We start from the raw sequence: 14561 nt of genomic DNA, 5'->3' as shown, positions 1-14561 counted from the left end.
ATGACCAAAAGCACTTTGACACTTTCCAATTTTGCCCAAGGCAAATGGTTGCAGCAGTAGAGGAGTACAGATCTCTTGGGCAGTTATAGACTTCAATACAGATCATAATGTAAAAGACACAAGATCTATCAATGCCTTGGAGACAAGGAGGAGTAGGAACAAAGATCAACACCATTTCTATGTAATAAACTTCTAACTTAGCTAATTAACTCAGTTACATTAACTGATCTGTCAAAAAAAAAAGAAAAAAGAAGAACAACCAACCAATCAGAAACCCACAAAACCACAGTTTTCCCAGAGACTGATTTTATGATACACACAATACATTTGCTTTGAAAGATACCTACAAGCACCCTGCAAGCCTGCTCCCCGTCTGTAAAACTCAATTTGATGCTTTATTTGGAACAAAAATAAACCAGATATTCAGATGCAGATGGCTTCTCCAGTATCCAAAAGCAATGGGTAGCCAATGACCACCTCTAACTTACTTGCAGAAGTGAAAGACAGCTGCTTGACGAACAATGAAGTCTAAAAAATGACAGTGTGCAATTAAAAAGGTACACCTGAGAAGAGAAAGCCGATACAGCCATGCCTCCCTGCTGAGAAATGAAAAAGTCCTAACAAAGAGCTGAAGGTTACATGTTGCTAAGATCACTGTAGTTGCTGGAAGATGATTTTCATTCCACGTTATTTCAGTTTCTCCATATTCAGTAACTTCCAGGGCTCTTAAGAAGTCACACATAACATCTTTCCAACATTTAAGCACAACTGAACTGTACAGTTGCAATAAAACATTACAGATAAATTTGTACGTATCCTTCTTTTTTTCACCTGCTCTTGTGCTAGTGTGACAAAGAGGGGCCTATGGAAAATCTGTTTGTCCAACAGCTATAACTCAATTGGCCCCACGTTTCAAAGCTCAGTTATGCAGTATTGGTCCATGGTCATCAACTGGGAGGGCTTCCCTTCCCTTCCCCTTTTGATTTGAACATTATTTTTGGAAATAAAGAAGTACCTGCTTATTCAGCACTTTCTTTCATCCTAAGCAATGGTCACTTGGAACAAGACAAGCAAGAAACAAACAAAGCAAACATCATTAATATCAGTGGATTTTTTATAAAAAGCTTATGCTGTAATATAATCTAAAGATGTCATTTCACAATTAAATTGCTCTAGGAGCATATGGCTGCCAATCTATTGTCTAGTATCATTCAGTCTTTGTCTGGGCATTGTATTGTAGCAAATAGTATAGCTCTCCTCTTTAGTGCCCAACTCATACATTAGAATTAAGCTCAGCTAGCCAGCACACTGCTGGAAACCTGAAGCACATTTCTTGTGAGAAAGGGTTGCAAAGTTTTAAGTCCACAATTCACTTTGTCTATTCCTTGCCACTATTCAGTTCTAGTCACTCAGGAATTTTACAGCAATAACAAAAGAGAATTTAAATCCAGTCACTACTGAAAGAAGCCCATCCAATTCCAGTTTTCATAGGAAGCTGGAGGGTTTCTGGTGTAACACAACCTAAAATGCAGAGAATTTGAATCTTAGGACATTTCTGCTGTGCAATGAACACCTTCCACAATAACCTGTGTTCAATGCTCTGCACAAACATTGAGGTGGCTCATACTACAGGAGTTGCACAAATGCTTTGAGCTGAGATAAGAGACACTGACAAGAAAATTAGAAAGCAATCCAGTCCACCTTCAGAGTCTAATTTTTGCCCCTTGGCCACCCCCAGTTCCCTGAGAGAAGCAGAAGTATCAAGAATCTCTACAGTGGATTAGACGGGAAATTTTATTCAGGTAAAATTAGCTGAAACAAATAAGTAATTTCTTTTAAACCCCAACCAGTTCTCTGAGCCAGTTTCATTAAGGAGCCACACAAATTAACAGGGGAAGGCTGAGTGAAGCAGCAAGAACAGAACCACTTCATTGTCTGACAGTGCCAAATGTAAGTGCACGCGGGATTGTGGCTTACCTGATCCTTCTCTATAAACCTTTTTCATTGTTTCCTATGGCTGTAGTAAAATTTTTTTTTAGCATATTTAAAAACGTGTTACCTTCCAGTTTTATTTGAAAGTGCTTACTGCATCTAGACATAATCATTACTTCAGTTTTGCTACATGCATCATTTTGATGGGCTTTGTTATATCAAGTGCAACTCTAAGTGAGGTGCTCACTGCTTTGTTTGTACTCACCTATCAATCATCAGGCATCACAATGAAGGCTTACAACTTACTCTACACTTTGATTAAAAAAACAGAAGGCAAAACAACAAAAAAAAGAAGCTCTGGTACACCATGTAATACATCTCTTAGTAGTGGGAACGCTGCAAGTTCAATGTATCTCTAAATTTTAGTCTGCTACATCTTTACTTAACTAAAATATTTCGTGCACATAGTTTGATCTGCATGCAAACCCACAAACAAAGCCCATCAGAATGGTTAGAATATCTTATGAACGCTAGCTTTCCCTCAGAAAATACCAATCTTTTTTTTTTTTTCTTCTTTTTTCAGATAAATATGTAGTTATATTCACATAAAGAAATTAAAATTAAAAAGGTTTCAGGCATGCATTTATTTTTAGTTCTTCTCATATACATCTACAGCCTGGTTTCCAGAGATTTCAAGCACAATTGTAACCAAAGGCTTTCAGGACTGTAAATTCATCCCAGTCACCCAAAATCAGAGAACACAGTTTTAGGCCTGATGTCTCAGTGTAATGTAATGTAAGTGGGTTGTGGCACAGGAAAGACAACTCATGTCCCTTGACTTCACCCAGCGTTATCTAACATTTAAATCAGTCCTTTATTACTATGTTCACACAACTATCTGGAATCTATGACCGCAGATAATGCTGAGACTCCAAGACAGAAACACAGCTAAAAATGGAAACAGTTCTACTACATAAACAGTCCATAAAGATGAAATACATTACATTACCAGTCTCCGAATGCAGACCTTGAAAGATATGCCAGCCAGTAGACGGTTAAGACTTTCAGCATATTGGGCCAGACTCCAAAACCCTCAACCTAGTTGGTAATTAACAGATATCTAGGTCCTCCACATGAAAGAAGTCTATTGTTTCAATGGTGACACAAATTTTTTCTTTCCTTTTCATAGCAAGTCTCTGCGCGTGTTTCAAGATTCCCTTAGGGTGATTAACAGTTTATGATGTTGGGAACTGGAATTTCTAAGTAGATTTTTTTTTTTTTTCTTCACTTTTAATTGCCAGGAATGTGAACATTCTTAGAACACAGGAAGAACAAAATCATTTAACAGGACCAGTGTCTTCCATAAGAACTGAATATTCTTTTCCTTGATTAAGTAGCCAGAAAAATTAATATCCAAAATAACTTAATACTACCTAAAAACTAATATATCTACAACAGTAACACAACTACAAAACACAGCATGGAGGGCCTGTAAATAACATGCAGTATTTAGTAAGCAATATACCTACGGAGAACACCAGTATGCATCTTCATAAATAGCAGTCAGACTTCTAGGATAAGCTGAAGGATAACCCACTGAGCATACTGTGTAAAAAAGCAATGATCTTTACAAAACTATCATCTGCTCTCTGATTTATCTTTGTCAATATATATTAGATGAATGAAAAATAACAGACTATGTATAAACCAGACTTAAACTAATCAGTGTAATGAAGGAGAACATTATCTTAAAGTTGCCTTTTGAAAGAATGAAGTATGGTTACCTACACTTACCTGTAAGGGAGTAAGTTAAATCACAAAGGATAAAAGTAGGATGTGACAGAGAAGGCGCAGGTAGAAGTATCAAACTGAGATGAAAGCACTTTAAGGAAAAAAATGTCAAGAAAACAAAAAGATAATCCAGTCAGAAAGAACAAAAAGTTACAATCATGAAACCTTTTCTGAATGTCTGTGGCTTTCACTGCTTCACTATTTTCTAAAGAGAGACTGGTGTCTCTGTACCTCACCCAAGCTTATCTGGCCAAATGAAGATATACCCAAATCCCATTGTACTCAAGATGTTAAAACCATTCCTGGAGAAGAGAGTTGAAGAAATGGTTGCTTTGGGATCAGCTTCCCACTCAAAAAACTGTTTATGGTCTGCCTACCTAAGCAACTGTTCATCTTGATTCGCTACTAGTATTACTAGAACCATATAGTACAAAAGCATAATTCACCAACTCAATAAATCATACCACTAACTTAGTTAATCCTTTCACTGTCATCTTAACAAAGATGACAAACAAAAAGTTAACAGACGTATAAGCATGTGGAATGGGCTGCCCTCACCTTTAGATGCAGTTCATCAGTCCTGGTCTAGGCTGCAGAAGCTGGTGGGCGAGTCTCAAGTTTGCACTGCTGCTAGGGGAGTGCTGTGGACACATCACTGGGATGTCTCTTCAGCACTGCTTGTGAGTATGGGAAGAACTGAGCTCACCTGCTCAACAGTAGAAATTGCTTCCTGGTTGTAGAAAGCATATCTTCCAGCTCTAGACGAAAGAGAAAACAAGGAAATTCAGTTATTTTACACAAGCGACATGTTAGTCTTTAAGAAAGACAAATTTCCCTTTTTTTGTCAAATAATATGCATATAATATCCCTATTTCTCATTTGTTCAACAAGTATGCAGTCGTGCTTCTGATTTCTATCATTCCTAGTTCCTAATTAAAAGATTCTGAGTGACGTTACTATGTTATAGTGAGTAACACAGATAACACTAGTATTGTATCTTCACATATAACTGACAGGCATCAGGCAAAAGACCTCGTCACAACAGACTGAATAACCTCCATCAGCTTGCTCAGAGCAAAGGGAACACCTTTCTTGGCATTGCGTTATATGGTTCCATTTAGTTATACTATTTTTATTGGTTTCAAGTAAAATTATGGTCAGATTTCTAGTAGTTGTATTTCAGTGCATTATAGGTGGGGGAAAAAAACCCCAAACTTGAGCTCATTTGCCGCTGATGACTGTGAAGCAAATGGAAACTATATAATCATAAAAATTGTTAGCTTCCTAAGCACACCAGGCAAGCAGTCATACAGTCATGGTGCCCAAGCAGAAATATGAATATTTAATAACATTAATTGCTTATAAGATCATCATAGAATGGCCTGGGTTGAAAAGGACTACAATGATCATCTCTTTTCAAACCCTCTGCTATGTGCAGGGTTGTCAACCACCAGACCAGGCTGCCCAGAGCCACATCCAGCCTGGCCTTGAATGCCTCCAGGGATGGGGCATCCACAATGGATGGCTATATGGGTGGCTGTACTGTCTCCACATTGCTGATTAATGCTTATCACAGTTTCAAGACATGCATGCAAACATCAGAAGCTGTTTAGGAGAATCTTATTACAGGAAGTACAACTTTATAAGGAAATCTCCTTTCAAAATAACTTGTTGTTAACACAATCATTATAACGTTTGGCTCCATATTCTTTGCATTTGATATATTCCTCACACAGCCTGTGGCACCACAGGCACTTGGTAACATTCAGCAGTCACTTGTATGCGTGTGTATATAAATAATTCAGTAAAATAAAATTACTTAGTCTGCAATCATCAGTTCTAATATTTCAGAAGGAAGGAAACTCTGTACTCAAAACAAACTGCTACAGGAAAGGAATCTCTCTTTTTAAAATGCGAAAACAAAGCCTCTGCTGAAACCACAGCCTGTTCCCTTCCCCGTGCACAGCACTTAAACCAATCTCTCAGGCCTTTTATTCCAATAGGTTGATTTTAGCCTGAGGAATCATCTTGTACTGCCACAACGCCGAAGCTCATTTAGTATTTTTGCTGAAAACTTTGAGGGCAATGTAAATGCCTGCACTGATGTGCTCCAAATCAAAATAACAGCAGTTGTTTCACAAGACACAGCAGCAAGAGTAAATGGCAGCAAGAGCAAATGACAGCAACCAGCAGTGGCGTTAAGTAACTTGGACACTTATTGAGTCTTTTAATTTATTACCTTAGCTGGAAGCAAAAGGTTAAACATCCCCTTTTAAGGGGGCTTGTTTTTATTTTTGCCACTTCCCCACAGGTGCCCAACTACAGAAGAACCCTCTCACGACCCACACCACGAGAGGCACTACATCCCCGAGCACCTCAGACCAGACTAGGTCAACACAAGGCTTTCAGACAGCCCTTCTCCGTTCACCCCACGGCCAAGATGGCGGGACCGCAGGGAACAGTGATTCCCCCAACGCGCCCGGCCCCAAACTCGCCCCGCCCACCCAAGATGGCGGACTCACCGTTTACCTCTGGGCTCTGCCACCCTGACCCCTCCTCCCGCTCCGGCGCGTTCCCATTGGCCAGCGCCGCGCGCACCGCGACCCCAGCCGCAACCAATAGCAACAAAGACACCCGCGCCATCTGCCGTGAGCGGCCCGCCTCCTCCGCGCAGCGATTCGCTCGGGCGGCCCGGCCCCTCCTTACGCGTGCGCAGAAGGTGAACCGCAAGGCAACGAAGAGAGCTCGGCGCATGCGCACAGCGGGTGCTTGGCGCCCCCCGGCGGGTGGTGGCGGGGCAGCGGCTGGCTGGGGTATCGCTGAGTGAAGTAACGCGGGCGCGCCCCCACGCGTGGTCTTCGCCCCATGTCGGCCCCGCGCGGGTGCGGGCGTTGGCGGGGCGCTCACGGCCTGGCCTGGATGCCCTCGTCCAGCTGGGGCCGGACGGGAACACCTGCATGCCGCTCCCCAGCCTAAGCAGGGATCCGCGACATGGAGGGGAACCGAAGTAAGCCTCAGCGGTATGAATGCGTGTTTTGAGCAGTCGCTAAGCAGATCCTGTGAGAAACGTTGCCGCAAAACTCGTGAGATCTCGTGAGGAGCTTCGCTTTTTTCTCCTTTCTCGCTCGAACAAATGAAATTTCCGTGCCAGAGTCGAGGAGGAGCACGTGGGAATGTCGCTGTAATTGTCTGATGCTGTGTCGTTGGTGGTCGTGGCCAGAAATCCAATATCTGCCGCGCAGCTGAGAAATGCTTTCCTTCAGTGCTCCATCGAGTCTGCTGTGAAACAGACGCAGTACACCCTGACCTAAAAAACCCACAACCTTTGGGCTTTTCCCTGTGTGTAGCTTAATTGCAGTACGGCTGCAGTAGTTAAAAAGGGCTAACAGGAGGCACAACAGAAAGTGTGGCTCACCTCACCGCAGCGTCATGTTGTAGTGATGGTAATCTGTGTGTGCTTGGAAAAAAAAAAAGCCTTCTCAATTTCTTTCACTTCAGCGTTCTTCTACTCTGTCTTGTGTTTCTGTGTAGCTTTGAAAGCAGGAGGAGCGTTTCACCACAGCGCTTTCTCTTGCAGTGCTCTCACTGATACCTCTGCTGATAACTGCCAACACACCTTTTGGTGACAAGCGTTTTTATTTCTCATCTGAACTCATACTTGTCCATTCTGCACCCCTTGCAGTGCTGCGTGGCTGTCCTGAAGAGAAGAACCGTCCCACTTCCAGAAAAGGGACAGCTGAAGGTAGTGTAATTCAGACTTATGGAGGGAACGGGGAATGTGGTGTTTGTCTGACACTGCTTGGAAGATGAAAATGGTAACTGGATGGCAGCAGTTCCATCTTATATTGTGTATAGAGTATGTGTCAGCACTATGGGTTTTTCATAGGAAGCGCCCAAGTGTTTTTCTGGGGAACTCTGGCTTAGCCTGCTTTTTTTCTTGCTCTAACTTCATTCTCTTGCGCAGTACTGAAAGATACATGATCACAAAGATAGAGGGAAAAGAAAATCTCCCAGAAGCAATAGTCTCAGCCAGCTTTAGAAGTGCTGCCACCAGCTGCTGGTCTATGCTTGGAGTCATCAGCTGGTTGAGACTGTTTTGAAGGCTCAGAAACTGAACACGTTCTGTGTCTGTTCATTCCACATCCTCCTGGCTGAGATCAACAAGAGCAGCTTTAACATTGAAGAGGAGATGAATGATGTGAACATCTGCTTCTTTGAAATTAAAATTATGCTGTGAATTTCGCAACTCTAGCTGCTGGAGTTTCAGGGCACTCAAGCATGAGAAGTGGGAGAAAGCCTTTTAAGTTGAGAGGTATGAGCAGGACAGGCAGTAGTGATGTGGTCTGTTTGCTTTTGGCCTATGCAAGGTTAGAACTGACCCAGAAATGAAAGACTGTTCTGTCACCCATCATCTGAAGTGGACCTTCCACCACTGTTAACCATATATTGAAATTAAATCAAAGCTTCTGAAAGCAGGTAACAAATAATGGCAACAGTTTTGATCTGCCACAGTGGAATTTTTTTAATGATATTTCTGAATATGTGTTTTTTAAAGAGGGATGTTACATATGCTTGTTTCCCAGTATTTTAAATCTGTGATACTGTTAGGCACAGCAAGAGGGTAGGAATGGCCCAGAGCACCAGTTGTCTCATTGACAGTGTGCTGTTCCAAGAGACTTTGTTATATGTACATACTTGCTATTGCTGTGAATACAAAAGCTTGTTAAATGTTGTTGAGTTAGTGCCAGATCAGTAATATTACAAAAAGTACTTTCCATGTTGCCTGTTTATTTTTAATAGTAAGTTTTTAACTGCTGATTATAGAAACATCTTGTGGTGTAGTGACAAAGGATTGTTATTTCCATGACCCTTTCAGGAGTAACTGTAAGCTCTGTACTGACATAGCATTACTTGGGTTCTGTTGTGCTGAGCAATAAAGTCATTCTTTGCTAAGGAAAATAAAAACAACACCTTTTTGCAGGCCTTGCAGTAGTGCTGCATCTTGTGACAGCTGGGAAGGTGTCATTGTGGCACATTTGGCAGCCATAACTTGCTGTCTGAAAGTACATTGTAAACACTGTGTGGTGATGGTGGGCTGTAGCTCTTGAAGTGGAGCGGGGGAAAAAGATTTACTGCTTCACAATTGAAGATGGGAATTGTTAACCAAAACAGAGGACGTGTTCCCTTTTCTAGCGTGGTCTGGTGACACACTGAGCTTTTTCTTTTCTTTTTGAAGTCCTTGCCAAAGATGCGCTGGTAGTGTTTTAATTGTTTTAAACAACAGGCTTAGTACCTCAAACATATATTCATGAAAGAGAGGACATGTGATAAACCATGATCTGATCAGTGGTTTAAAGAAAAAAAAAAAAAAAGTCATTAAAAATCTTCAAACAAAATGCTCTTTTAAATATTTGTAATGGAGAAAGGAGGCATTCAGGGCCAGGCTGGATGTGGCTCTGGGCAGCCTGGTTGGCAACCCTGCATGTAGCAGGGGGTTGAAACCAGATGATCATTGTAGTCCCTTTCAACCCAGGCCATTCTGTGATGTAAGAGGCATATTAGCTGCTGTACTTAATATACTTGGTGAGCAAAATTTATCAAACTGCTTTTATCTGAAAGTGTGTTCAATGTTTTATCTCTAGAATGTTTACCAAAATACTGATGGGGCAGCATGGTAGCTAAGGAAGGTTTTGGCTGTGAGCTATTCACAAATGCCTTTTCTGTGGTAACATGTTCAGTTCTTTCCATTGAAAACATTCTCCTTTGTCATTTCTGAGTTTCAGTGATGATTAGGTGCCTACGTGTGCAACCTGGTCCAGAGAGCCTGCTTTGGCATGGAGATTGGACTAGGTGATCTCTAGAGGTCCCTTCCAGTTCCTACAGTTTTATGATTTTGTGATTAATTTATGGTGAAACTTAATGAATATTTAGAGAGAGGCTTCCAGAACACCCTCTGTTGATGTACTTGAAAAATTATTTGAAGAATCATAGAATGGTTTGGGTTGGAAGGGACCTTTAAGACCATTTAGTTCCAACCTCCTGCTGTAGGCAGGGACACCCCACTCTAGACCAGGTTGCTCAAAACCCCATCCAGCTCAGCCTTGAATGCTTCATGGGAAGGGGCATCCACAGCCTCTCTGGGCAACCTGTTCCACTGTCTCACCACACTCACAGTAATGAACTTCTTCGTAATATTTAGTCTGAACCCACCCAGTTTAGGTTTAAAGCCATTTCCACGTCCTGTCATGGCATGCCCTTATAAAAAGTCCCTCCCCAGCTCTCCTGTGGGCCCCCTTCAGGTACTGGAAGACTGCTACAAGGTCCCCCCAGAGCCTTCTCCAACTCCCTCAGCCTATCCTCATAAAGGAGGTGCTCCAGCCCTGATCATCGTTGTGGCTCCCTCTGGACCTGCAGCTGGATGTCAGAGAAGCTTCATGGGCCATCAGAAGTTAGTTCATCATTACGTTGTTTCACTTTCATGCTCAGGGTTAGAAAATAGGCTCATGAAAGTTTAAGCCTACAGTAAGAAAAACGTATCTTACCTGATCTTTCAGAAGTACTAGACCCCTGCTTCCCACCAGTGTGAGTGGGGGCCTTTAAAAAGTCCAATAAGAGCTACTCATGTTTTTAGATTTCTTGGAAGCTGTGCAGACTTGTGAATGACAATTTGTATTTCAGGTGATTTGAAGGCATTTTGGACACAACTGGAAAGTAGAAGAGTGGATCTCATATTTGAGCAGGTGCAAGAAGTATTGCTGCTGCTAAAGGAGAAGATCAAGAATGGAACTGCCACAAATCAAGGTTTGAAATCCTTGTAATCATTCAGCAGGACTGTGAATGATCTGCAGTCTTATTTGACGAAAAACCGTTGTAATATTAGCAGAAAAATGTAACAGCAGTTTGTTATAAGAATGTCCCTGATTTTCATGGAACTAAATGTTCTTTATCTACATCAAAATCAGAAGATAAAGCTAGAGCAGTACACAGGTTTGGTTTTTAATTTTACTAGTGTTTTAATTTATAAAAATATTTCTTATTGTTAAATCATCCCTGTAAATCTAATCTTCACATCTTGCTGCTTCTGTGCAAGAAAATGTGCAATGGTTTAAGATGCTTTCACACTCTGTATTACAATGCTTGTTTTAAATTGGTACTGGATTTTGGGGGGGGGTAACTTGAGCTCCTTAATCTTGGTTTTATGACAAAATGAATTGCAGAGCTAAAGGTTGAATTTGAATCTCCAGGTATTGGTATGAATCTGTGCCATACTGAAACTTTTATTTTCCTTTGTTTTGTTCCAAACTAAAATACTAATGTGAATTTTACTGACGTTTGTCTGCCAACTCGTGATATTTATTGCATAGGGTTGAGACAGAACTGGTCACCTCTTCGTTGTCTTATTACCTGAAGACCACATCCAGCAATTCAGGGGTAGCATTAATTTGCTCCGACAAGATCCTGTCCTTAGCCAGAAGATGGTCAGTCTGGTGACAGAAGCAAAGAGAGAATCTTGCACTGATTCATGCTTACACAAATTGCTGCCTCTGAAAACTACTGGACTTGTGTTTAAAAGCATTCCAGCAGCTTTCTGGAAGCGAGTGGTTGTGCAGTGCTCCTTCAGTTACTGATGTGAGCTGTGACTGTGTTGCTTCTCCTAGGTGTGTCTGTTCAGGACTGTAGCAAAAAGTTAATTGCAGTGTCTGTGTTACAGTGCTCTATATCAGCACAGTGAGGAAACATGTCTGGAGTTTAGCTTTCTTTTTCCTTCTAGCAGTGATGACTATCATTGTCCCTATTACTCTATTGCAATTCAGATCTGTTTCTGTTTTGTTTTTATATAGAATGCCAGCAGGCTTGGACACTGGTAAACGAAGCTGATCTGGGTGATCTTTTAACGTTGACAAATGGTAAGTGCATCTTAATTGCATTTATTTGCTATGTAGCTTTAATTAGTCTCACCAGAAGTTTGTTTCCTGATGTTGAAATCAATAAAGTAGATGTCAGGAGCTTGTTAGCAGTGCAAGGAAAAAAAATGATTATTTCCTCTGCAGTTACTGAACTGCAGACATTCATCTGGGTTTGTACTTCTGTTGTTTGTTTGTGTGTGTGTGTGTGTGTGTGTGTGTGTGTGTGTGTGGCTTGGACCAAGTGAAGTTAGAAATTGCAGTAAGAAACACTGATAAGCCTGAGCTAAAAACCAAAGTTGGCTTGTACAGTATTCCCCTCATGGCAATACCCTGCCAGCACTTTACCTCAAATAATGAAGACAAACCTGTGTATGTTTCCAGTATCTTACCTCTGTGCAGTTTGAAAGCCTCGTGGAAGCCTTTAATAATCAAATCACGTGATGGCTGGTGAAAAAGCATAAATGTTTGCAGTGTGTTTCTGTCTCAGATTTGTGCATGTACACTTACATTTTTCTCCTCTGGGGAGAAAGAATGGTAGGGGGAGAGAGGATGGGGAGAAGTAGCAGAGAGAGAAGAGCGTGTGTGAGCTTCTCACCTATGAACCTTAATGCAAACACTTAACTCTGTATAAGTGCAAAAACATTTATTTCTAGGAGGGTGCTTGTTAGCATGCTTTGTTAACTGTAGTTCATAGCAATGCATTACCTTTATAGTGTTTTGGCAGCTATCTCTTTAGTAACTAAATTCAATTATAGATCATTGAAATGTGGACCATTGAGGTTTTGCTTATATCCCAATTTTTTCAGTAAATGATGTTCTTGATGAAGGGGATACAAAGGAACCCAAACCTAAATCACAGCATCCTGTTAGAGATGACAACAGTGGAAATTCTGTAGAGGGTTCGCACAGGTCAGTGTATTTATTTAATACTTCCAGAATGGCAAAGCTCATTACTGTACCTATCTTTACTGAATTAGAGAGTTCTTAATCTCTCTGTATTATTTATATATTCATTGATTTTAAAATCAACTTTGAGTCCTGACAATTTTCAAAGTAAATATATATATTTTTTAAATTGACCCATATGGAAAAGCTGAGGTTTTAAGCAGACTTATCTAATATACCACATGAAAGCCTTGCAGGATAGAACATCTGTTTTGTTCTGAATGAAGATCCATGATTATTAGCAGGATTAGCAGTGCTGGCACTTGAAAGTTTTAAGTTCAGTTCTCAAGCTTTCACAGACTGTGAAGATTGTTATTAGGGACATGACTTCATTTTCATAATTAGCCTTGGGAGCTGATTTGGAAGATGAAAGTATGGTTCCTTTTTTGTTGCTGTCACTTGTTTGGAATGGCACTGTGCATGTCTGCATATGGTGTCAGAGATGTTAGGTAATGCAGGCAGGCATTCAGTAAAACCCTTAGCTGCCTTCAAGCTTTCCTACGCTAATAATGCTGAGCCACTAGAAGACTGGCTGGCTTACTGATCATCTGAGATGCTGTTCTTTTCTGTCTATTTTTTTTTTTTTTTTTCATTCTCTCTTTCATTTTCATTCTCTCTCATTCATTCCTATCAGCAAAAAGGAGAAGATTGAAAAATCAGACTCAGGGAGTGAGGAAACATCGAGTGAAATTCAACGTGTACCTTTGAATCGCCGGTATCGGATCCACAAGTGCTCCAGTGCATGTCTCTCCAACAGAGCAGTGAGCTCCTACAGGGGTGAAAATCCTCTGAAGATACCAATACTGTTTCACTTTCAGAGACGCCATGCGAAAGCAGACTGCCTTTCAAAGTCACTGGATGTGCATTACAAAGCTCCCTGTGGCAGAAGTCTGAGGAGTTTTCAAGATGTTCAGAATTATTTGTTTGAGACAAAATGTGATTTCTTATTTATTGATCACTTCTCTTTCAACACATACGTCCTGTTGGGCAGGAACATTGTAAATCCAGAACCCCTCGTGTTTGATCTTGATATTAGCAATGGAGCTGAATCTGTGCCTATTTCCTTCTCTAATGACATTGATCGTGCCAGGTTACCTTATTTCAAATACCGGAGGGCATCGTGGCCTCGTGGATATTATCTCAACAATTTATCCAGCATGTTTCTTGATTCATGTGACTGCACGGATGGCTGCATTGATAGGTAAGTTGAAGAATCTAATCCCAGACAAGCGGTGCTTAATGTGTCAGTATTAGGGTGGTGTTGGAGGTGTGAAGGTGCACAATACCAAGCAGTGCCAAATGATGAAGGAACAACTCTACGTGGATGTCTGCAGTAGCTGTCTTGTGCCATGGTGTTGACTGAAACCAGTGTGTCAGTGGGTTGGAGATTCATGATCCTTGAGGTCCCTTCCAACCCTGGCCATTCTGTGGCCACAGATTCTGTGATAAATTAATTAGAGCAGAGGAAGAAATCTCCTTTTACAGTCTCTACATTCCATCCTTTCCTCAAGAAATGCTGTGAAACACTGAGGTCACGCAAGAAATTTACATTCTGGACTGTTTCAAATGGTGTTGCTCGTTGTAGTTGACTTCTAAACCCTGCTAACTCTGGACTTTGTTTAAATCTGAGAAACTGCCACAGTTAATATATGTGAGTTCAGTTTTCTGCTCACCTGAGGGGTATTTGTCTTTTACTTGGTCTTTGCCTGCAGGTATTAATCTTGGATTGAATGTATTTTGTGTAATTGATAGCTAAAGGACACGCTCATATTGCTGTGCAGTGTAACTGCCTATGACCCTGCATAGAGAATCACTGAATCACTGAGGTTGGAAAAGACCTTCAGGATCATCCAGTCCAACCATCCACCTATCACCAATAGTACTCACTAGCTTGAAATAGAATAAGATTCAGTAACTCAAATTAGTTTTAGCTGGGCAGCAGAGAACAGCGAGCACATAGCATGCTCCTTCTGTGTGTTGAACCTC

At 41.2% G+C, this 14561-nt stretch overlaps 2 protein-coding genes across 3 annotated transcripts in view; one reads left to right on the top strand and one right to left on the bottom strand.

Annotated features, from left to right (window-relative positions):
- Positions 1-6285, bottom strand: part of CAB39L (calcium binding protein 39 like) — a 66654-nt gene extending 60369 nt beyond the window's left edge. Inside the window, exons 1-2 of one of the 2 annotated variants that reach the window (XM_042866886.1) lie at positions 6246-6285; positions 4282-4481 (exon numbers count right to left, since the gene is read on the bottom strand). The gene's annotated coding sequence lies outside the window, so the exon portion shown is untranslated. Of the gene's footprint in view, positions 1-4281; positions 4482-5962; positions 6193-6245 lie in introns of those variants that run through there. The other variant, XM_042866885.1, reaches the window with a different exon arrangement.
- Positions 6286-6626: 341 nt separating this feature from the next.
- LOC122178415 (histone-lysine N-methyltransferase SETDB2-like) overlaps positions 6627-14561 on the top strand; it is a 36074-nt gene continuing 28139 nt past the window's right edge. Inside the window, exons 1-6 of the mRNA XM_042868589.1 lie at positions 6627-6730; positions 7406-7465; positions 10402-10524; positions 11565-11630; positions 12437-12539; positions 13210-13776. Coding sequence (XP_042724523.1) covers positions 6715-6730; positions 7406-7465; positions 10402-10524; positions 11565-11630; positions 12437-12539; positions 13210-13776 — 935 coding nt within the window. The 5' untranslated portion in view covers positions 6627-6714. The remainder of the gene's footprint in view (positions 6731-7405; positions 7466-10401; positions 10525-11564; positions 11631-12436; positions 12540-13209; positions 13777-14561) is intronic.

This window comes from Lagopus leucura, unplaced genomic scaffold, assembly GCF_019238085.1.
Source record: "Lagopus leucura isolate 7727_CA_CO unplaced genomic scaffold, USGS_WTPT01 Super-Scaffold_100001, whole genome shotgun sequence".
NCBI classification, from domain to species: domain Eukaryota; kingdom Metazoa; phylum Chordata; class Aves; order Galliformes; family Phasianidae; genus Lagopus; species Lagopus leucura.
This window is presented reverse-complemented; position numbering and strand designations above follow the sequence as displayed.